Raw genomic sequence first — 23,516 nt, forward strand, 5'->3', positions numbered from 1 at the left:
GTACAACCTTAGCATGGCCAAACAGTTCAGAGCACCTTCCCATCTATTTGATTTGTATATATCTCTGCCCTCCTCTTCACTGCCTGACAGATCTGGCTAAAGCTGAAAAGATAAAGGGCTAGATTCATCATTTGCAATTTATTGAAGTCACATTTCTTTCTTCTTTCTTGTCTTGTGGTATTTGCTGATCGTTGCATCAATTTTTTTTCAAAATGGTGCACACAGTCCATGAATTTGGCGCAAAATAAAAAATGCACTCAATTTTTTTGTCCTTTCTTCAACATGGCGTATTTTTGTAACTTTTTTAAACTTTTCCTCCAGAAACCTTACTCAAGTGGGGGGGTGGGGGGGTGGGGGGTGTTAGGGAGATTGAGTGAGATGTGCTAGTTGATATTTAGTAAATTTAAAATTGAGTCAGGTTCAAGTTATTTCAGTGACCATTGTGGATTTTTTCTACTTTAACATAAGTACACCAACAATTTTGTTAATCTGAGAGTGTGTGTGTGTGTATATACAGTGAAGGAAATAATTATTTGATCCCTTGCTGTTTTTGTGGAGTTTGCCCACTGACAAACACATGAACAGTCTATAATTGTAAGGGTAGGTTAATTTTAACATTGAGAGATAGAATATCCAAAAAAAAAAAAACAAGAAAATCACATTGTATAAATTAGATAAATGTATTTGCATTTTGCAGTGAGAAATAAGTATTTGATCCCTCAAGGCAAAACAACACTTAATACTTGGTGGCAAAACACTTTTTGGCAAGCACAGCAGTAAGACATTTTTTGTAGTTGATGATGAGGTTTGCGCACATGTCAGGTGGAATTCTGGTCCACTCCTCTTTGCAGATCATCTCTAACATTCAGATTTTAAGGCTGTCGCTTGGCAACTCGGAGCTTCAACTCCCTCCATAAGTTTTCTATGAGATTAAGGCCTGGAGACTGGCTAGGCCACTCCATGACCTTAATGTGTTTCTTTTTGAGCCACTCCTTTGTTGCCTTGGCTGTATGATTTGGGTCAATGTCTTGCTGGAAGACCCAGCCACGACCCATTTTTAATGTCCAGGTGGAGGGAAGGAGGTTGTCACTCATGATTTTACTGTACATGGCTCCATCCATTCCCCATTGATGCGGTGAAGTAGTTCTGTGCCCTTAGCATGGAAACACCCCCAAAACATGTTTCCACCACCATGCTTGACAGTGGGGATGGTGTTCTTTGGGTCATGGGCAGCATTTCTCTTCCTCCAAACACGGTGAGTTGAGTTAATGCCAAATAGTCCATAATTTTTGTCTCATCTGACCACAGCATCTTCTCCCAATAACTTACAGAATCATCCAGGTGTTCACTGGCAAACTTCAGATGGGCCTGCACATGTGCCTTCTTGAGCAGGGGGACCTTGCAAGCACTGCAGAATTTTAAACCTTTAAGGCATAATGTGTTACCAATGGTTTTCTTGGTGACTGTGGTCCCAGCTGCCTTGAGATCATTAACAAGTTCCCCCCGTGTAGTTTTAGGCTGATCTCTCACCTTCCTCATGATCAAGGATACCCCCATGAGGTGAGTTTTTGCATGGTGCCCCAGATCAATGTCAATTGACAGTCATTTTGTATTTCTTCCATTTTCTTACTATTGCACCAACAGTTGTCTCCTTCTCACCCAACGTCTTACTTATGATTTTGTAGCCCATTCCAGCTTTGTGCAGATTTATGATCTTGTCCCTGACATCCTTAGAAAGAGCTTTGGTCTAGTCCATATGAACAAGATGGCCGCCGGGGGTGATGGTCGCACGTAGGGAGGCTCCAGGCACTTGGACACCATCCACCGCATCCAAGCTCGCCTGTCCTCCCTACACGCTACCATCCTCACCTACACCACCCCCGGGCACCCTCCGACCATCTGGGCCACATACCAGACCCTCTGGCCGGCCTGCCCGTGTGCGGCCAGCGGCCGTGCCCTGCGGCTCCTCACCTGGGCCTGCGTCCCCGACACCGCCGTCACCCGGGTGCCTCCAGCGCTCCCGGCACGGTCCCACAAAGGCTGCAGCGCTCATCCGCGCTGCTGCAGCCCCGGACCTCTGTGCGTCTCTTCACCGCCTGGACCACCGGTAAGTGCGGTGCCGCCGTCCCCGTCCTCCACACCCCGCCACTGCTGCAGGCCCGACCGCGGCCTGGCCTGCCCCCTCCTGGGCTCCCGTACCTGTGCCTGGCCCCCCGCGGTGCTACAGAGCTGTGGGCTGCGGAGGGCAATCGGTGCTCCCACGGGGTCCACCGCAGCATACCCAGCTGCGGACCAAGTGGAGTGGCCAGCGCTGCCCTCGGGACCCTCCACAGCGGTGCGGGGCCGTGGGCTGTGCGGGGACTGGCGGTGCCGCCTTCGGTGCCCTACCTCTATCGGACCTGGCCTAGCGTGGAGCCCACTGCAGCTCCCAGCCTATAGACTGTGCAGCGGACCCCCACACTGGACTGCCCCGACCCGGTGCCCCACAGCTGCCCACACCGCAGCCAAGACCGTCTGGTCCGTACCCCAGGCCGCACCGGGCCCTCAGCCACACCTGGCCGCACCTGTCTATGCCGGCCCTGACTGCACCGTACCCCAGGCAATATTGGGCTCCAGCTACACCTGGCCCCTGGCTGCACCTGCTTGCGCTGGTCCTGACCGCACCGTGCCCCCCGACCGCGCTGGGCCCTCAGCTACACCTGGCCCATCTGCAGGCCTCATCTGGCCTCATCTGCAACGTGCCCCTAAATGAACTGGCCCTCAGCTTCACAGGACCCGACCGCACCTGGCCCCCCGGCCGCAACGAACCCCCTCTGGCTGCCTCTGACCCTGCTGGCTGCCCCTGCCAGCCGCTTCTGAGCCCCTGGCTGCATCATCCTGCTCCCAGCTGCATCATCCGATCCTTGGCTGCATCACCTGCACCATCCCATCCTCGGCCGCCTCATCCCATCCTCCGCTGCATCTTCCCATCCTCGGCTGCCTCCTCTCATCTCGGCTGCATCACCTCACCCCGGCTACATCACCTCATCTGTGACTGCATCATTTCACTCCTACTGCATCACCTCATCTCCGGCAGCTTCATTTCATTCCTGCTGCATCACCTCATCTCCGGCTGCTTCATCTCATCCCTGCCGCATCATCCTATCCCCAGCCGCACCCTCTCATCCAGGCTCCATCACCTTGTCCACGGCTGCTGCATCTCCCCCCCGGCTACTTCACCTTCATCTCTACCCCGGCTGCTTGTACCTCTCCCCCAGACTGCAACTCATCCCTGAACTGCTCCCCATCCCTGATGGCATCCTATCCCCCAGCAGCACCTCACATGTGGCCACCAGTCCCCCACTAGGACTCACCCCACCTACATCGCTCCCGGGCCGCCTCCTACCCCTGTCACCTCTCGCCCACTACTCACCCCCGCAATGTTCCCGCTTCATCTCACCCTCACTCCCATCCTTCTCCACTTCCTACTACCCCCACTCATCACTCCTCCCAGTAATGAAATGCTCATCTCTCCCTCCATCCTACCTACTCACCTCACCCTCTCCTCTGAACTGTTCCTCCACTTTCAACCCTCCATCTCCAAACAAACATGCCTGCCACGCAAGCTCTCCTGCCCGCACCTTCTCACCCTCTCCCTGCTCCTCCTAATTGCGGGTGACATCTCCCCTAATCCTGGCCCACCCCATCACACCACCCCCCCACTCCCACGACATATAACCAACCCCCGTAACCTCAACAACCTCAGACCCATACCTCCCGCCCCTGCTTCCCCAGTCTCCCTTCCGGGCGCCCTCTGGAACGCCCGCTCGGTCTGCAATAAACTTCCATACATCCACGACCTCTTCATCTTCAAAAAACTCTCCTTCCTCGGCATCACGGAAACCTGGCTCACCCCCTCTGACACAACCTCCCCGGACCGCCCCAACAACACCCGCGGCGGAGGAGTCGGCCTACTCCTGGCCAACACGTGCTCCTTCATCCCGATTACGCCGCCCCCCTCCTACCCCCTCCCCTCCTTCGAGGCACATTCCGTGCGCATCTTCTCCCCTTGCAACCTGCAACTGGCAGTTATCTACCGTCCCCCAGGATCCCCCTCCTCTTTCTTTGACCACTTCACAACCTGGCTCCTCCACCTCCTCTCCTCTGACATCCCCACCATCATCATGGGTGACTTCAATATCCCCGTTGACACCCACTGTACCGCCGCCTCTAGACACCTATCCCTAACCTCCTCCCTCGGTCTCTCCCAATGGACCTCATCCGCCACACACACAGACGGTCACATACTGGACCTTGTCTTCACCCGCCTCTGTTCCCTCGCTGACCTCGAAAACTCACCTCTCCCCCTATCGGACCACAACCTACTGACCTTCTCCTCCCTCTCCCCCCCCCCTCTGATCACCCCTCCCCGCACACTCCCCCACCCCCGTAGAAACCTCAAACTCATCGACTTCCACTCACTCTCCGAGTCCCTCCTCCCTCTCTCCGGCCTAGCTTCTTCTCAGGACGCCGACGCCGCTGCCACCCTCTACAACACCACCCTCACCACAGCCCTCGACCAAGCTGCCCCGCTCTCACACGTCACAACCCGTGCACACAGACAACCCTGGCTAACGCCCCTCACGAAAAAGCTTCGGCAGACGTCTAGAGTGGCTTAGTGGAAATGGAAAAAATCCCACTCCGCTGAACACCTCACCCTGTTCAAACAGTCCCTCACCGCCTTCAAGACTGCTCTCAAGAATGCAAAACAAGACTACTTCTCTTCCCTAATAACCGCCCTATCCCGCAACCCCAAGCAACTTTTCAGTACCTTCAACTCTCTACTCCGTCCCCCTGCACCACCCCCTCGTCCCTCATCTCAGCCGACGACTTCGCCACCTTCTTCAAAGACAAGATTGACAAAGTCAGACAAATCTTCGATCTACAAGCCGCCCGGCCCCCCACCCCCACCGCCCAACCCCCCTCACCCAAATGTAGTTTCTCCCCCATGACAGAAGACCTCCTCTCCTCTCTGCTAGCTCACTCACACCTCACCACCTGTGCCCTCGACCCCCTCCCCTCCCACCTCATCCCTAACCTCATCACTGTCCTCATCCCCGCCCTAACCCATCTTTTCAACCTATCACTTAAATCTGGCACTTTCCCATCATCCTTCAAGCATGCCACAATCACACCCATCCTCAAAAAACCCTCCCTTGACCCTGCAATAGTCTCCAACTACCGCCCGATATCTCTCCTCTCTTTTGCCTCAAAATTACTTGAACAGCACATTCATGCCAAGCTGTCCTCCCACCTCTCCTCCTCCTTCCTCTTCGACCATCGTCAATCCGACCCCACCACTCCACCGAAACAGCCCTAACTAAAGTCACCAACGACCTACTGACCGCAAAGAGCAAGCGACACTACTCCGTCCTCCTTCTTCTCGACCTCTCCGCCGCCTTCGACACAGTCGACCACCCCCTCCTACTCCACATCCTAGAATCCCTTGGCATCACTGACCTAGCCCTCTCATGGATCTCCTCCTACCTAACGGACTGGACTTTCAGCGTCACCCACTCCCACAGCTCATCCTCGCCCCACTCCCTTTCTGTTGGAGTTCCCCAAGGCTCAGTCCTGGGACCACTGCTCTTCTCCGCATACACCCTCGGCCTGGGGAAACTCATCGAATCACACGGCCTCCAATACCACCTCTACGCTGACGACACCCAGCTCTACCTGTCTGGCCCCGACATTTCCGCCCTACTATCCAAAATTCCCCAATGCCTATCCGCCATCTCATCCTTCTCCGCCCGATTTCTCAAACTCAACATGGACAAGACCGAGATAATCGTCTTCCCCCCCAACCGCTCTCCCCAGCTCCACAACTTATCCATCACAATCAACGACTGCACCCTCTCACCCGTCGCCCACGCAAAGTGCCTCGGGGTAATCCTCGACTCCTCCCTCTCCTTCAAGCCCCACATCGAAGCCCTCGCCACCGCCTGCCGACTCCAACTGAGGAACATTGCCCGAATCCGCTCATTCCTTCACCAGGACTTGGCAAAAAAGATTATACACGCCCTAATCATCTCCCGTCTCGACTACTGCAACCCCCTTCTCACTGGCCTCCCCGCTTCCTCCCTCGCACCTCTCCGCACCATCCTCAATTCCGCTGCCCGACTGATCCACCTATCTCCCCGTTTCACCCCCTGCCTCCCCCCTCTGCCAAGCCCTTCACTGGCTCCCCATTGGCCTGAGATCAAGGTTCAAAACCCTAACCCTAACATACAAGGCCATACATAACCTGTCCCCTCCCTACATCTCCGACCTGGTTTCCAGATATGTCCCCCCGCGCGATCTTTGCTCCTCTCAAGAACTTCTTCTCTTCTCCGCTCTCATTTCCTCCTCCCACAACCGCCTACAAGACTTCTCTCGTGCATCCGCCATACTCTGGAACTCTCTCCCCCATCACATCCGACACTCCCCTACCCTGGGAACCTTCAAGAAAAACCTAAAGACCCACCTCTTCCTTCAGGCCTACAGCCCACACTGAGACCCATCCGCTACACCATCTCACCCTCTCCTCTCCCCTTCCTCCTGTCTCCCCACCCACCCCCTATAGACTGTGAGCCTTCGTGGACAGGACCCCCTGCCCTACTGTACCAGTGCGCCTCGTTTGATGTTTCATGTTCGTGTCCCTGTCTGCCCCTACACTTGTAAAGCGCCATGGAACCTAATGGCGCTATATAAATATTTATTATTATTAATAATAATAAGAAGAAGAATAATAATGTTGTAGAGGTTAGAGTCTGACTGATTGAGTCTGTGATCCCCGGGACGCTGATTAACTGGTCGGACTGGCTGAGAGTTACCAGGGGGCCGAGGGTTCCTTGGGAAGGCAGCCCACTCCATACTGGGGAGCTCACCAGGGGGCAGAGGCCCGAAAAGGGGCTGGGCGTCCAAGGTCCAAAGGGGCGGGGGAGGTGGTGCCCAACGTTCCTGCGGGAGAAATTATTTGTTGGAGGTGTCACGGCCCCGGTCATGTAGCTGCCCTCTGAACAAATGGACTGTAGCCTGGGACGGCGCTGTTCCTACTATTCCCACCTTGCCTGCACTGTGGACTATCAGCCTGGTGAGGGGCCACAGTCATGTCCCGTGACTGTTAATGGGGTACTGGTGGCAGGACTCCTAGAGTCTGGGAGTTTGGTGACTCTGATAAGGGCCACAGTCCCCCACCAGTTGATCCCCGGGAAAAACGTGAGTGTCCGCTGTATTCACGGGGATGCCAAAGACTACCCTGTTGCCAGAGTGACTATAAAAACTGACTGCGTCGCCGAGTCCCATGAAGTGGGAGTAGTTAAGGACCTGTTACACCCAGTGATAATAGGGTGGGACTTTAGCTTGTTCTGGTAATTATTTCAGAAAGCAGGCGTACCTCGTGACTCAGGAATGAGCCGGTCCCACCATGTTGAATCCCCAACGCAGTCTGAGACGGATGAATTCCCGGCTAATAAGAACTGGGGTATGTGAACTTTTGATGAGGGTCATTTGGATGTTTTTGGTTGTCATAAAGATTTAAAAAGAGAAAACACAATAGTTTGACAATAAATGGCTTCACCCAACCAATAACCACAATATATGCACACACGTACATACATATATACAAGTGCTTCTCACTAAATTAGAATATCAAAAAGTTAATTTATTTCAGTTCTTCCATACAAAAAGTAAAACTCATACTGTATAAAGTCATTACAGAGTGATCTATTTCAAGTGTTTATTTCTGTTAATGTTGATGATTATGGCTTACAGCCAATGAAAATACAAAAGTCATTATCTCAGTAAATTAGAATACTTTATAACAACAGCTTGAAAAATGTTTTTAAAATCCGAAATGTTGGCCTACTGAAATGTATGTTCAGTAAATGCACTCCATACTTGGTCGGGGCTCCTTTTGCATCAATTACTGCATCAATGCGGCGTGGTATGGAGGCGATCAGCCTGTGGCACTGCCGAGTGTTATGGAAGCCCAGGTTACTTTGATAGCACCCTTCACCTCATTTGCATTGTTGGGTCTGGTGTCATCTTCCTCTTGACAATACCTCATAGATTCTCTATGGGGTTAAGGCCAGGCGAGTTTGCTGGCCAATCAAGCACAGTGATACTGTTGTTTTTAAACCAGGTATTGGTACTTTGGGCAGTGTGGACAGATGCCAAGTCCTGCTGGAGAATGAAATTTCCATCTCCAAAAAGCTTGTTGGCAGAAGGAAGCATGAAGTGCTCTAAAATTTCCTGGTAGATGGCCGCGCTGGCTTTGATCTTGATAAAACACAGTGAACCTACACCAGCAGATGACATGGCTCTCCAAACCATCACTGATTGTGGAAACCTCACACTAGACCTCAAGCAGCTTGGATTGTGGCCTCTCCACTCTTCCTCCAGACTCTGGGACCTTGATTTCCAAATGAAATGCAAAATTTACTTTCATCTGAAAACAACACCTTGGACCACTGAGCAAAAGTCCAGGTCTTTTTCCCCTTGGCCCAGGTAAGACGCTTCTGGCATTGTCTATAGGTCATGAGTGGCTTGAAAAAGGAATGGGACACTTGTAGCCCATGTCCTGGATACGTCTGTGTGTGGTGGCTCTTGAAGCAATGACTCCAGCAGCAGTCCACTCCTTGTGAATCTCCCCCAAATGTTTCAATGGCCTTATCTTAATCTTTTCAAGGCTGCGGTTATCCCAGTTGCTTGTGCACCTTTTTCTACCACACTTTTTCCTTGCACTCAACTTTCCATTAATATGCTTGAATACAGCACTCTGTGAACAGCCAGCCTCTTTAGCAATGACCTTTGGTGGCTTACCCTCCTTGTGGAGTATGTCAATGAATGCCTTCTGGACATCTGTCAAGTCAGCAGTCTTCCCCATGATTGTGGAGCCTACTGAAACAGACTAAGGGACCTTTTTAAATGCTTAGGAAGCCTTTTCAGGTGTTTTTTGTTAATTATTCTAATTTAAAGAGATAATGACTTTTGTGTTTTCATTGGCTGTAAACCATAATCATCAACATTAACATTAACAGAAAAACACTTGAAATAGATCACTCTGGTTGTAATGACTCTATAATATAGGAGTTTCACTTTTTGTATTGAAGAACAGAAATAAATTAACTTTTTGATGATATTCTAATTTAGTGAGAAGCACCTGTACAACACAGAGCCAGAGAGAGAGTGCAATTACTAAAAATATATACACACAAAAGGAACAAGGCCTCATTGCAGGATAGGGGAGAACTCATATTTTCTTTCATCACTGTCTCTGAGTGTTTGACAAGCAAACCTGAAATAGAGAATCCAAACCCTCTAGAAACAATTATAATCAGTGCTATGCGGAATAAAAATGATTTGTGGATGTCACGAGTGTCGGGTGGGAAAATCAATTGAGACCTTTGCACCTTTTGATAATTTATAGAGGTAAAAAATCTGTAGGTATTACATGGAAATACAGCTACAACAGTAAGGAAAAAAAGTATACCACAGATCAAACTACACATATTTATATACATAAATGTTGTTTTCTTTTCTTATAAATGCAACCTTAATACATTTGCCCAGACTGTTTTGCAGTCTGCAGGATTTTCTGCATGTTCCTAAAGCTAACTGTCTTATAGAAAACCTGCAAAGAGCACAAGTTAATTTCTTGCTGATTCGTTCCATTTTCAGCTGGATTTAAAGGGGCTGTCTGGGAACCTAACATTAATGTTCATCAATATTATATTAGTGGGGATCTGGCACCCTCACTGATAAGTGCTTGGTAGTGATCAGCTCCGTTCAATATCAACATCCAGCCGCAGCTGGAACTAATAAAAGTTGTTTGTTGGTGCCTGAGGTCAGACTCCCACCTACCCGTCATCTAGATTTAATGCACGGACAACCCGTTAAACTATGTTTTCCAATCTTACACCCCACAGTTGGTTTGGTCTAAAATAAGCCTGTGCTAATCATAATGCACATTAATAACATAGTGGCATGATATAACACAGATATAAAAAAAAGTAAGAGAGAAAAAGATGTGTTGTGTCTTCAGCGTGGGGATGCCGGGGAGATGAGGTGAGCGGCCAACAACATATCACATGGATAGACCGAGTCCCCCAGAGCGGAAGACATTCTTATACAGCTACTTTCCTTTCTAGCTCATAACTGAAGACCCCCTTTATGTTATCTACATTCTCTAACGGGACCTCGTTTATGTTGTCAACATTCTCTCACAGGACCCCCATTATGCTGTCTACATTCTCTCACAGGACCCCCATTATGCTGTCTACATTCTCTCACAGGACCCCCATTACGCTGTCTACATTCTCTCACAGGACCCTCATTATGCTGTCTACATTCTCTCACAGGACCCCCATTATGCTGTCTACATTCTCTCACAGGACCCCCATTATGCGGTCTACATTCTCTCACAGGACCCCCATTATGCTGTCTATATTCTCTCACAGGACCCCTATTATGCTGTCTACATTCTCTCACAGGACCCCCATTATGCTGTCTACATTCTCTCACAGGACCCCCATTATGCTGTCTACATTCTCTCACAGGACCGCCATTATGCTGTCTACATTCTCTCACAGGACCACCATTATGCTGTCTACATTCTCTCACAGGACCACCATTATGCTGTCTACATTCTCTCACAGGACCGCCATTATGCTGTCTATATTCTCTCATAGGACCCCCATTATGCGGTCTACATTCTCTCACAGGAACGCCATTATGCTGTCTATATTCTCTCACAGGACCCCTATTATGCTGTCTACATTCTCTCACAGGACCCCCATTATGCTGTCTACATTCTCTCACAGGACCCCCATTATGCTGTCTACATTCTCTCACAGGACCGCCATTATGCTGTCTACATTCTCTCACAGGACCACCATTATGCTGTCTACATTCTCTCACAGGACCACCATTATGCTGTCTACATTCTCTCACAGGACCGCCATTATGCTGTCTATATTCTCTCATAGGACCCCCATTATGCTGTCTACATTCTCTCACAGGAACGCCATTATGCTGTCTATATTCTCTCATAGGACCCCCATTATGCTGTCTACATTCTCTCACAGGACCGCCATTATGCTGTCTATATTCTCTCATAGGACCCCCATTATGCTGTCTGCATTCTCTAACAGGACCCCCATTATGCTGTCTACATTCTCTCACAGGACCCCCATTATGCTGTCTACATTCTCTCACAGGACCCCCATTATGCTGTCTACATTCTCTCACAGGACCCCCATTATGCTGTCTGCATTCTCTCACAGGACCACCATTATGCTGTCTGCATTCTCTCACAGGAACCCCATTATGCTGTCTACATTCTCTCACAGGACCCCCATTATGCTGTCTACATTCTCTCACAGGACCCCCATTATGCTGTCTACATTCTCTCACAGGACCCCCATTATGCTGTCTACATTCTCTCACAGGACCCCCATTATGCTGTCTACATTCTCTCACAGGACCCCCATTATGCTGTCTACATTCTCTCACAGGACCCCCATTATGCTGTCTACATTCTCTCACAGGACCCCCATTATGCTGTCTACATTCTCTCACAGGACCGCCATTATGCTGTCTACATTCTCTCACAGGACCCCCATTATGCTGTGTGCATTCTCTCACAGGACCGCCATTATGCTGTCTACATTCTCTCATAGGACCTCCATTATGCTGTCTGCATTCTCTCACAGGACCCCCATTATGCTGTCTGCATTCTCTCACAGGACCCCCATTACGCGGTCTACATTCTCTCACAGGACCACCATTATGCTGTCTATATTCTCTCATAGGACCCCCATTATGCTGTCTGCATTCTCTCACAGGACCGCCATTATGCTGTCTATATTCTCTCATAGGACCCCCATTATGCTGTCTGCATTCTCTCACAGGACCGCCATTATGCTGTCTATATTCTCTCATAGGACCCCCATTATGCTGTCTGCATTCTCTCACAGGACCCCCATTATGCTGTCTGCATTCTCTCACAGGACCGCCATTATGCTATCTATATTCTCTCATAGGTCCCCCATTATGCTGTCTGCATTCTCTCACAGGACCCCCATTATGCTGTCTGCATTCTCTCACAGGACCGCCATTATGCTATCTATATTCTCTCATAGGTCCCCCATTATGCTGGCTGCATTCTCTCACAGGACCCCCATTATGCTGTCTACATTCTCTCACAGGACCCCCATTATGCTGTCTACATTCTCTCATAGGACCCGCAGTATGGTGTCTACATTCTCTCACAGGACCCCTATTATGCGGTCTACATTCTCTCACAGGACCCCCAGTATGGTGTCTACATTCTCTCACAGGACCCCCATTATGCTGTCTACATTCTCTCATAGGACCCGCAGTATGGTGTCTACATTCTCTCACAGGACCCCTATTATGCGGTCTACATTCTCTCACAGGACCCCCAGTATGGTGTCTACATTTTCTCACAGGACCCCCAGTATGGTGTCTACATTCTCTCACAGGACCACCATTATGCGGTCTACATTCTCTCACAGGACCCCCATTATGCTGTCTACATTCTCTCACAGGACCCCCATTATGCTGTCTACATTCTCTCATAGGACCCGCAGTATGGTGTCTACATTCTCTCACAGGACCCCTATTATGCGGTCTACATTCTCTCACAGGACCCCCAGTATGGTGTCTACATTTTCTCACAGGACCCCCAGTATGGTGTCTACATTCTCTCACAGGACCACCATTATGCTGTCTACATTCTCTCACAGGACCACCATTATGCTGTCTACATTCTCTCACAGGACCACCATTATGCTGTCTACATTCTCTCACAGGACCACCATTATGCTGTCTACATTCTCTCACAGGACCGCCATTATGCTGTCTGCATTCTCTCACAGGACCCCCATTATGCTGTCTACATTCTCTCACAGGACCCCCATTATGCAGTCTACATTCTCTCACAGGACCACCATTATGCTGTCTACATTCTCTCACAGGACCACCATTATGCTGTCTATATTCTCTCATAGGACCCCCATTATGCTGTCTGCATTCTCTCACAGGACCGCCATTATGCTGTCTATATTCTCTCATAGGACCCCCATTATGCTGTCTGCATTCTCTCACAGGACCCCCATTATGCTGTCTGCATTCTCTCACAGGACCGCCATTATGCTATCTATATTCTCTCATAGGTCCCCCATTATGCTGGCTGCATTCTCTCACAGGACCCCCATTATGCTGTCTACATTCTCTCACAGGACCCCCATTATGCTGTCTACATTCTCTCATAGGACCACCATTATGCTGTCTACATTCTCTCACAGGACCCCCATTATGCTGTCTACATTCTCTCATAGGACCACCATTATGCTGTCTACATTCTCTCACAGGACCCCCATTATGCTGTCTACATTCTCTCATAGGACCCGCATACAGCCTTGTCAATTGCACTATAGAAATTGTATTCTCACAGAGATTTACTGCGGAAGTGAAGACACTTGAAAAGGGTCAGCCACATTATGTTTATTTTACCAGAAGTGTTGTGGACATATATATTAGTAAGTGTCATTATATCAAGTATTAAAGGTTCTCTTCCTTCCTCACAGACTGCATAGCCATCCTGTTCTCAAAATGGCTGCTGGTGGAGCAGCATGTGACCAGCCCTCTTAATCACTCCTCCAATTAAAAACCCCTGCAGATGTGAAAGCTATTTTCAATTGGAGGAGTGATTAAGAGGGCTGGTCACATGCTGCTCCACCAGCAGCCATTTTGAGAACAGGATGGCTATGCAGTCTGTGAGGAAGGAAGAGAACCTTTAATACTTATATATTAGTAAGTGCCATTATATCATGTCCACAATAGATAAATTGGTAAACCCCTTTAAATCCATGAAATGAAGATTACACAAGCTTTTCTTCTATAAAACATCAACCTGTAATTTAGAATTAAAGCACCCTCCCAGTGCTCAGCACTGAGTCTCAGCCGCTGCTTCCGGTGTCGGTTATTGTCTGCAGTGTTGACATCACGTTGACAGCGCTGCATCCAATCAATTTGTTCAGCGGCAATGAGCGGCTCGTGCCATGAAATCGGGCAGCGAAGCTGAGCTAAGTTATTGGCTTCGATGCTGGAAAGGTGACAACAGTGCTGCAGACAGTGACAGGCACCGGGAGCCGTGGCGGAAACTCGACATTGGACCTGGGGAGGGTGAGTAAAGAACAGGTTATTTATTTATTTATTTAATAAACTGCGCCTGGGGAACTGGAAAACACTTTTAAGTATAAAGTCAGTTTCAGAAAGTAACACAGAAAACCAATGCATATAAATTATTACATTTATATCAAAATGTTCTGACAATAAACTAAAGGGGAGAATTATGCATACAATGAGAATATCACAAGTCACTTCCCAATTAGTCAAGTCGCATGAACTGGGAGTATTATATAGATGGCGATCATTACTATAATAGAATATTATTCTGACGTATGTAAATAAACAGCCAACCTCATCTGGATTCAATAAACGCAGAACATTGTATGAATGTGATAATAAACACCTACACATATAATCCCCCCAGAGACAATTGTAAAGCATATGATGAGTCTAATAAAGAATAATCTCATTTATCATTCTCTGGTTGAATCATAAGTGGCTTGTCGAAACATCTCTACTGCTAAATTACGCGAGATACAGCCGGCCATACACATTACAATGAAAGTGGCTGAAATGACCACTGATTGAGTGCAAATATTCCTAAAAAGCTGGTTGACAGTGGTCAGCGTTCTCAGTGGAAGGTTGAGTTTGGATTTTTTGTCTGAACAGATACAATCAATCATTATTGAATTTAGTGCAATCATTTTTTTTTCTTTAAAAGAGCTGTATCATTATGAGTTTTCCATAGTTCTATACTCTTCTATGAGTTTTCCATAGTTCTATACTAGAAGAGTTTTCCATAGTTCTATACTCTTCTATGAGTTTTCCATAGCTCTTCACTCTCCTCCATCCTGGCTTTTATTATTGCCAGGGGTGGTGAATTCTTGATGATTGACAGTCCAGACCAGTGGAAAGGGTGCACCGCTGGTCCACATTGTGCGCTCTCCGATGCTGCACACAGGCAGCTCAGGCTCTGCAGCATTGGAGGAGCGCAGGGGGACTTGAAGCTTCATGGATCCAGTGATCTGACCAGCATCAGAGAGGAGCTTGCAAGAACTGCGCTCCCTGACTTGGAAAGCAGCCGCCTCTGATAGATCGCAGCGGTGGATGGTAAATATATGAAATATGAATTTCATACATTATTACATCGATCTGTTAGACTTGATGACACTGGTGTACTGACTGTAGTGTAAATATCTATTCCCGAATGGCTAGAATTTGGGAAATGCCATGTTGTCTGCCTTTATAACAGACATGATGGCCTCTTACAGGGAAATGCTTAAACCTGAGTTCATTTTCTGCGCTAAACTTTTAATCCCGATATCTTTAAAGATATCCGGCTAAAATATAGACTTACGCGCTACTCTTATAGCAGCGCTTAACAGAACACGTACTCGGAAATTCAGACTTTCGCTTCTTTGATGTCTGAGAACCGATGAAGCAATCTGCATCCGCCGTGTGAAATCCTTTAGGTCAGAAAAGTCAGTATACAACAGCCGGGCCCAGAAAGACATATTTTCAGTTGTTTCACACTTTTTTGTTAAGTATATAATTCAACATGTGTTAATTCATAGTTTTGATGCCTTCAGTGTGAATGTACAATTTTCATAGTCATGAAAATACAGAAAAATCTTTAAATGAGGTGTGTCCAAACTTTTGGTCTGTACTGTATATATATAAATAAATAAAATATTGCCACGGTATGTACATGAGCACAGCTATAAGATGTATCCATGCCAAATACCAATCATTTTAGATTGTTCAGGACTTGTGGAATAACAGATTCACCAAGATGTTGAACAAGGAAATCAGAAAGATGTCAATGACAAATCTAGAAAAAAAAGAGTCAGATTTTACAATTTCCTTGTAATTATTATGTTCTCCATAGCACTGTCTATGTATAAATTCTACATTTTATCTTCCGTGGGAATTAGGTGAGGACACAACAGAGGTCCTAGTAAGCAAAAATATCCTGGTAAAAAATAAAATCTAAACCTGAATGGACATATTGCTCCGACAACACGTTACACCCACTGCAACTAGAAGTACAATATAATCCAAATTAGGCAGGGCAAAGCTCAAAATACAACTTTTCTAGGGCTGCTATGGGTTCCTACATACATACATACATAAATACAAACATACATACATACATACATACATTTTTGTATCTTAATCCTTTTCTTCCAAGTCCGTCCTTACATCTTTCTCCTCCACGCAAATGTAGTGATACGCAAAGAAATATAATACATGTCACCTTCACTGCACCGCACTATGAATAAACAATACACTCTGGGGCAGGACTGTGGAGTCGGTAAGCCAAACCTCCGACTCCTCAATTTACAGGACACCGACTCCACGACTCAAACTCCCTCATACATGGCTCATGTTCAAGTCATAAATTTACTGTAGCTCAGATTTATCTCAGCTAAATGTCTAGACCCTTAGATCAGGATTAGGACAGACATTTATAGGACATTTCATAACTTTCCCAAATTCTTATGAAAAAATATTCCCCACAAACTGCATTGAATTACTGTACCCAATTTATTATATATTTTAGGAGTTGGAGTCGGTCCATTTTATACCGACTCCACCAAAATGGACACGGACTCCGACTCCACAGCCCTGCTCTGGTGGATATAGAGGAGTAGATCACTTTACACAGAGCTTGGGGGAAACGTTTCATTTTCGCCAGTTTGCTATATTCTTAGCCAGGGCACTTTCCTTCACATGGTCCTGAGGGGGGCTCCATAGGCAGAACACCACGTGTCCCAATTTTCCCAATGTCATGAGAGGTGAGCGCCTTACCTTTTTGTGATAAATGCTGGAAATTCCTCTGTCCAGGTCAGGCAGCTTACAGAGATAACCACGAATCTGGCTGAAAACACTGCTGTCAGATGACAGGATCTCAGACACTGCATCAAGCCGAGCATTTATTTCACTGGGGGAATAATTGCAAGCATTTATTAAAATGAGTATATTATAAAGTAAAATTTGATTTTATACATATTTCATATTTGGGTTCTGTTCCCATAGGAACACATTTGTGAGCATTTTTATTAATTATAAGCTAGAAATGAGCAGATTGCTTTGCATAACCCTAGACCAGGTTCCAGGTCACTGCTCTCTGGTCGCAAATTACTTGAGCTTTCAGGTTCTCTGGAGCGGCGTTTGATTCGCAATTTTCACACTGGCCTCTGACTCTGTTGTTTCAGGAAACAACATATGTACATACCAACAACGGTCAAACCTCGACCCTATCTTTTGTATTCAAGTATCTAATGAGCGTGAGCAAAGGTGATTGTGAAGGCAGGGGAGCAGGACAGCTGTGACATCACCTGTTATTTGTGGATTCTGTGTAGACAGTGGATTTCTTCGCTCAATTCCAGTCCAGGTCAGTGATCTCTGGTCAAGGGCAGGATTTGCATGAATTTCCTAAGCTTTCATGTTCCCCAGTGCGGCGTTTGATTCGCCAGCTGTGCACAGATGATGTCTCACCAGCCCGGCTAATCAAAAAGCAAGCCTGGGATCCCAGAGGGTACGGAAATTCGCAAAAGCTCCTGCCCACAGCCAGAGAGCACTGACCTGGATCATGGACCAGAGCTGTCCGAAACAATCAGCTTATCTCGATTGCCAGCACATTTGTACATCTTTCCATCTGTTTTTCTCCTGACATTTACATTAGGTTTCTGCTAAACCAATTTTCACAAACTTCAGTCCTCAAGGCCACCAACAGATCATGTTTTCAGGATTTCCTTAATATTACACAGGTTCTGATGTCTTGATGATAATTCCATCACCTGTGAAATACTGAGGAAATTCTGGAAGCATCATCTGTTGGGGGCCGTGAGGACTGAAGTTTGGTAAACACTGTGCTAAACCATAAGGTCACTTGATTCACTTTGCAGAACATATCAGGTAATTGATTGAATATCAGTTCTACAAGGTAACATTATGACCAAGCAAAAGTACAAGGTCCATCTCATTCCTAAAAAATAAAAAAAAAACCAGAAGTCCTACCATTCTGTGACGCGTACCCGTCCCCTCCACTCCACTAGGGTCACGGTTGCGAAGCGCGGTTAGCGGCGCCCGATATTTAAGCGTTCCTCATTTGTAATCTGCAGCACCTGACTTATATGCTATATATACTATCCACATCCCCCCAAACCACACTCCCTGATGAAGCAGGAGCAAAACGGCGTTGGGGTGGTGTGAGAGGGTTGTGGTATGTCCCTATTCCATATGTTCTCTTGTTGAATTGCTTATATATAATCACTGCACTTTTCATGCTCTGTATGAACATGTGAATTATGGCAGTGTACCTTTTATTACACATCTTATTTATTTCACCTAATTAATTGACTGGTTAGTGTTATATAGTGCATCATATTATATTTTGGGTTTTGCAATATAGTAACAGATGCAATACATTGCATTCTCTATATTTTGGACTAATATATGAATTGTGGTATTTTACCATTTACTAAATGTCCTACTTATTGCACCTAATTTATTTATCGGCTAGAATCATATTACATATACAGTACAGACCAAAAGTTTGGACACACCTTCTCATTTAAAGATTTTTCTGTATTTTCATGACTATGAAAATTGAACATTCACACTGAAGGCATCAAAACTATGAATTAACACGTGGAATTATATACTTAACAAAAAAGTGTGAAACAACTGAAAATATGTCTTATATTCTAGGTTCTTCAAAGTAGCCACCTTTTGCTTTGATGACTGCTTTGCACACTCTTGGTATTCTCTTGATGACCTTCAAGAGGTAGTCACCGGAAATGGTTTTCACTTCACAGGTGTGCCCTGTCAGGTTTAATGAGTGGGATTTCTTGCCTTACAAATGGGGTTGGGACCATCAGTTGTGTTGTGCAGAAGTCAGGTGGATACACAGCTGATAGTCCTACTGAACAGACTGTTAGAATTTGTATTATGGCAAGAAAAAAGCAGCTAAGTAAAGAAAAACGAGTGGCCATCATTACTTTAAGAAATGAAGGTCAGTCAGTGCGAAAAATTGGGCAAACTTTGAAAGTGTCCCAAAGTGCAGCTGCAAAAACCATCAAGCGCTACAAAGAAACTGGCTCACATGAGGACCATCCCAGGAAAGGAAGACCAAGAGTTACCTCTGCTTCTAAGGATAAGTTTATCAGAGTCACCAGCCTCAGAAATGGCAGGTTAACAGCAGCTCAGATTAGAGACCAGGTCAATGCCACACAGAGTTCAAGCAGCAGACATCTCTACAACAACTGTTAAGAGGAGACTTTGTGCAGCAGGCCTTCATGGTAAAATAGCTGCTAGGAAACCACTGCTAAGGACAGGCAACAAGCAGAAGAGACTTGTTTGGGCTAAAGAACACAAGGAATGGACATTAGACCAGTGGAAATCTGTGCTTTGGTCTGATGAGTCCAAATTTGAGATCTTTGGTTACAACCACCGTGTCTTTGTGCGACGCAGAAAAGGTGAACGGATGGACTCTACATGCCTGGTTCCCACCGTGAAGCATAGAGGAAGAGGTGTGATGGTGCTTTGCTGGTGACACTTTTGGGGATTTATTCAAAATTGAAGGCATACTGAACCAGCATGGCTACCACAGCATCTTGCAGCGGCATGCTATTCCATCCGGTTTGCGTTTAGTGGAACCATCATTTATTTTTCAACAGGACAATGACCCCAAACACACCTCCAGGCTGTGTAAGGGCTATTTGACCAAGAAGGAGAGTGATGGGGTGCTACGCCAGATGACCTGGCCTCCACAGTCACCAGACCTGAACCCAATCGAGATGGTTTGGGGTGAGCTGGACCGCAGAGTGAAGGCAAAAGGGCCAACAAGTGCTAATCATCTCTGGGAACTCCTTCAAGATTGTTGGAAGACCATTTCCGGTGACTACCTCTTGAAGCTCATCAAGAGAATGCCAAGAGTGTGCAAAGCAGTCATCAAAGCAAAAGGTGGCTACTTTGAAGAACCTAGAATATAAGACATATTTTCAGTTGTTTCACACTTTTTTGTTAAGTATATAATTCCACATGTGTTAATTCATAGTTTTGATGCCTTCAGTGTGAATGTACAATTTTCATAGTCATGAAAATACAGAAAAATCTTTAAATGAGAAGGTGTGTCCAAACTTTTGGTCTGTACTGTATATATATAAATAAATAAAATATTGCCACGGTATGTACATGAGCACAGCTATAAGATGTATCCATGCCAAATACCAATCATTTTAGATTGTTCAGGACTTGTGGAATAACAGATTCACCAAGATGTTGAACAAGGAAATCAGAAAGATGTCAATGACAAATCTAGAAAAAAAAGAGTCAGATTTTACAATTTCCTTGTAATTATGTTCTCCATAGCACTGTCTATGTATAAATTCTACATTTTATCTTCCGTGGGACTTAGGTGAGGACACAACAGAGGTCCTAGTAAGCAAAAATATCCTGGTAAAAAATAAAATCTAAACCTGAATGGACATATTGCTCCGACAACACGTTACACCCACTGCAACTAGAAGTACAATATAATCCAAATTAGGCAGGGCAAAGCTCAAAATACAACTTTTCTAGGGCTGCTATAGGTTCCTACATACATACATAAATACAAACATACATACATACATACATTTTTGTATCTTAATCCTTTTCTTCCAAGTCCGTCCTTACATCTTTCTCCTCCACGCAAATGTAGTGATACGCAAAGAAATATAATACATGTCACCTTCACTGCACCGCACTATGAATAAACAATACACTCTGGTGCAGGACTGTGGAGTCGGTAAGCCAAACCTCCGACTCCTCAATTTACATGACACCGACTCCACGACTCAAACTCCCTCATACATGGCTCATGTTCAAGTCATAAATTTACTGTAGCTCAGATTTATCTCAGCTAAAAGTCTAGACCCTTAGATCAGGATTAGGACAGACATTTATAGGACATTTCATAACTTTCCCAAATTCTTATGAAAAAATATTCCCCACTTTATTATATATTTTAGGAGTTGGAGTCGGTCCATTTTATACCGACTCCACCAAAATGGACACTGACTCAGACTCCACAGCCCTGCTCTGGTGGATATAGAGGAGTAGATCACTTTACACAGAGCTTGGGGGAAACGTTTCATTTTCGCCAGTTTGCTATATTCTTAGTCAGGGCACTTTCCTTCACATGGGGACACTTTCAAAGTTTGCCCAATTTTTCGGACTGACTGACCTTCATTTCTTAAAGTAATGATGGCCACTCGTTTTTCTTTACTTAGCTGCTTTTTCTTGCCATAATACAAATTCTAACAGTCTATTCAGTAGGACTATCAGCTGTGTATCCACCAGACTTCTGCACAACACAACTGATGGTCCCAACCCCATTTATAAGGCAAGAAATCCCACTTATTAAACCTGACAGGGCACACCTGTGAAGTGAAAACCATTTCCGGTGACTACCTCTTGAAGCTCATCAAGAGAATGCCAAGAGTGTGCAAAGCAGTCATCAAAGCAAAAGGTGGCTACTTTGAAGAACCTAGAATATAAGACATATTTTCAGTTGTTTCACACTTTTTTGTTAAGTATATAATTCCACATGTGCTAATTCATAGTTTTGATGCCTTCAGTGTGAATGTACAATTTTCATAGTCAAGAAAATACAGAAAAATCTTTAAATGAGAAGGTGTGTGCAAACTTTTGGTCTGTACTGTATATCTAGTGCATTATATTATACTTGGGCTTTGCAATGCAGTAATTATTTATAAACTACATGGGACATACTCATCCCCCTCTCATTTTTATGTATTTTAAATGTCCTTGTGTTTATTACAAAATATAAATATATACACTGTGTGCAGAATTATAAGGCAAATGAGTATTTTGATCACTTTGATACTTTTTATACATGTTGTCCTACTCCAAGCTGCATAGGCTTGAGAGCCAACTACCAATTAAGTAAATCTGGTGATGTGCATCTCTGTAATGAGGAGGGGTGTTGACTAATGACATCGCCACCCTATATAAGGTGTGCTTAATTATTGGGCAACTTCCTTTCCTTTGTCAAAATGGGTCAGAAGAGAGATTTGACGGGCTCTGAAAAGTCCAAAATTGTGAGGTGTCTTGCAGAGGGATGCAGCAGTCTTAAAATTTCCAAACTTTTGAAGCGTGATCACCGAACAATCAAGCATTTCATGACAAATAGCCAACAGGGTCGCAAGAAGCGTGTTGGCCAAAAAAGGCGCAAAATAACTGCCCATGAATTGAGGAAAATCAAGCGTGAAGCTGCCAAGATGCCATTCGCCACCAGTTTTGCCATATTTCAGAGCTGCAATGTTACTGGAGTATCAAAAAGCACAAGGTGTGCGATACTCAGGGACATGGCCAACGTAAGGAAGGCTGAAAAACGACCACCTTTGAACAAGAAACATAAGACAAAATGTCAAGAATGGGCCAAGAAATGTCTTAAGACTGATTTTTCAAAGGTTTTATGGACTGATGAATGAGAATGACTCTTGATGGGCCAGATGGATGGGGCAGAGGCTGGATCAGTAAAGGGCAGAGAGCTCCACTCCGACTCAGACGCCAGAAAGGTGGAGGTGGGGTACTGGTATGGGCTGGTATCATCAAAGATGAACTTGTAGGACCTTTTCGGCTTGAGGATGGAGTGAAGCTCAACTCCTAGACCTACTGCCAGTTTCTGGAAGACAACTTCTTCAAGCAGTGGTAAAGGAAGAAGTCGGTATCGCTCAAGAAAAACATGATTTTCATGCAGGACAATGCTTCATCACATGCATCCAACTACTCCACAGCGTGGCTGGCCAGTAAAGGTCTAAAAGAAGAAAAATTAATGACATGGCCCCCTTGTTCACCTGATCTGAACCCCATAGAGAACCCCATCATAAAATGTGAGATCTACAGGGAGGGAAAACAGTACACCTCTCGGAACAGTGTCTAGGAGGCTGTGGTGGCTGCTGCACGCAATGTTGATCGAAAACAGATCAAGCAACTGACAGAATCTATGGATGGAAGGCTGTTGAGTGTCATCATAAAGAAAGGTGGCTATATTGATCACTAATTATTTTGTTTTTTGTTTTTGCATGTCAGAAATGTTTATTTCTAAATTTTGTGCACGGATATTGGTTTACCTGGTGAAAATAAACAAGGGAGATGGGATTATATTTGGTTTTTATTAAGTTGCCTCATAATTCTGCACAGTAATAGTTACCTGCACAAACAGATATCCTCCTAAGATAGCCAAATATAAAAAAAAAAACACTCAAACTTCCAAAAATATTACGCTTGGATATTTATGAGTCTTTTGGGTTGATTGAGAACATAGT

General features: G+C 45.8%; 1 protein-coding gene across 3 annotated transcripts in view; it reads right to left on the reverse strand.

Annotated features, from left to right (window-relative positions):
• MSH3 (mutS homolog 3) overlaps window positions 1-23,516 on the reverse strand; it is a 252,919-nt gene that overhangs the window by 110,042 nt on the left and 119,361 nt on the right. For all 3 annotated transcript variants that reach the window (XM_073679269.1, XM_073679248.1, XM_073679259.1), the window contains one exon: window positions 16,987-17,119. In XM_073679269.1, the coding sequence (XP_073535370.1) occupies window positions 16,987-17,119 (133 nt within the window). The remainder of the gene's footprint in view (window positions 1-16,986; window positions 17,120-23,516) is intronic.

Source organism: Phyllobates terribilis, unplaced genomic scaffold, assembly GCF_046119375.1.
Source record: "Phyllobates terribilis strain yellow unplaced genomic scaffold, ASM4611937v1 Scaffold_1__5_contigs__length_1240528914, whole genome shotgun sequence".
NCBI classification, from domain to species: domain Eukaryota; kingdom Metazoa; phylum Chordata; class Amphibia; order Anura; family Dendrobatidae; genus Phyllobates; species Phyllobates terribilis.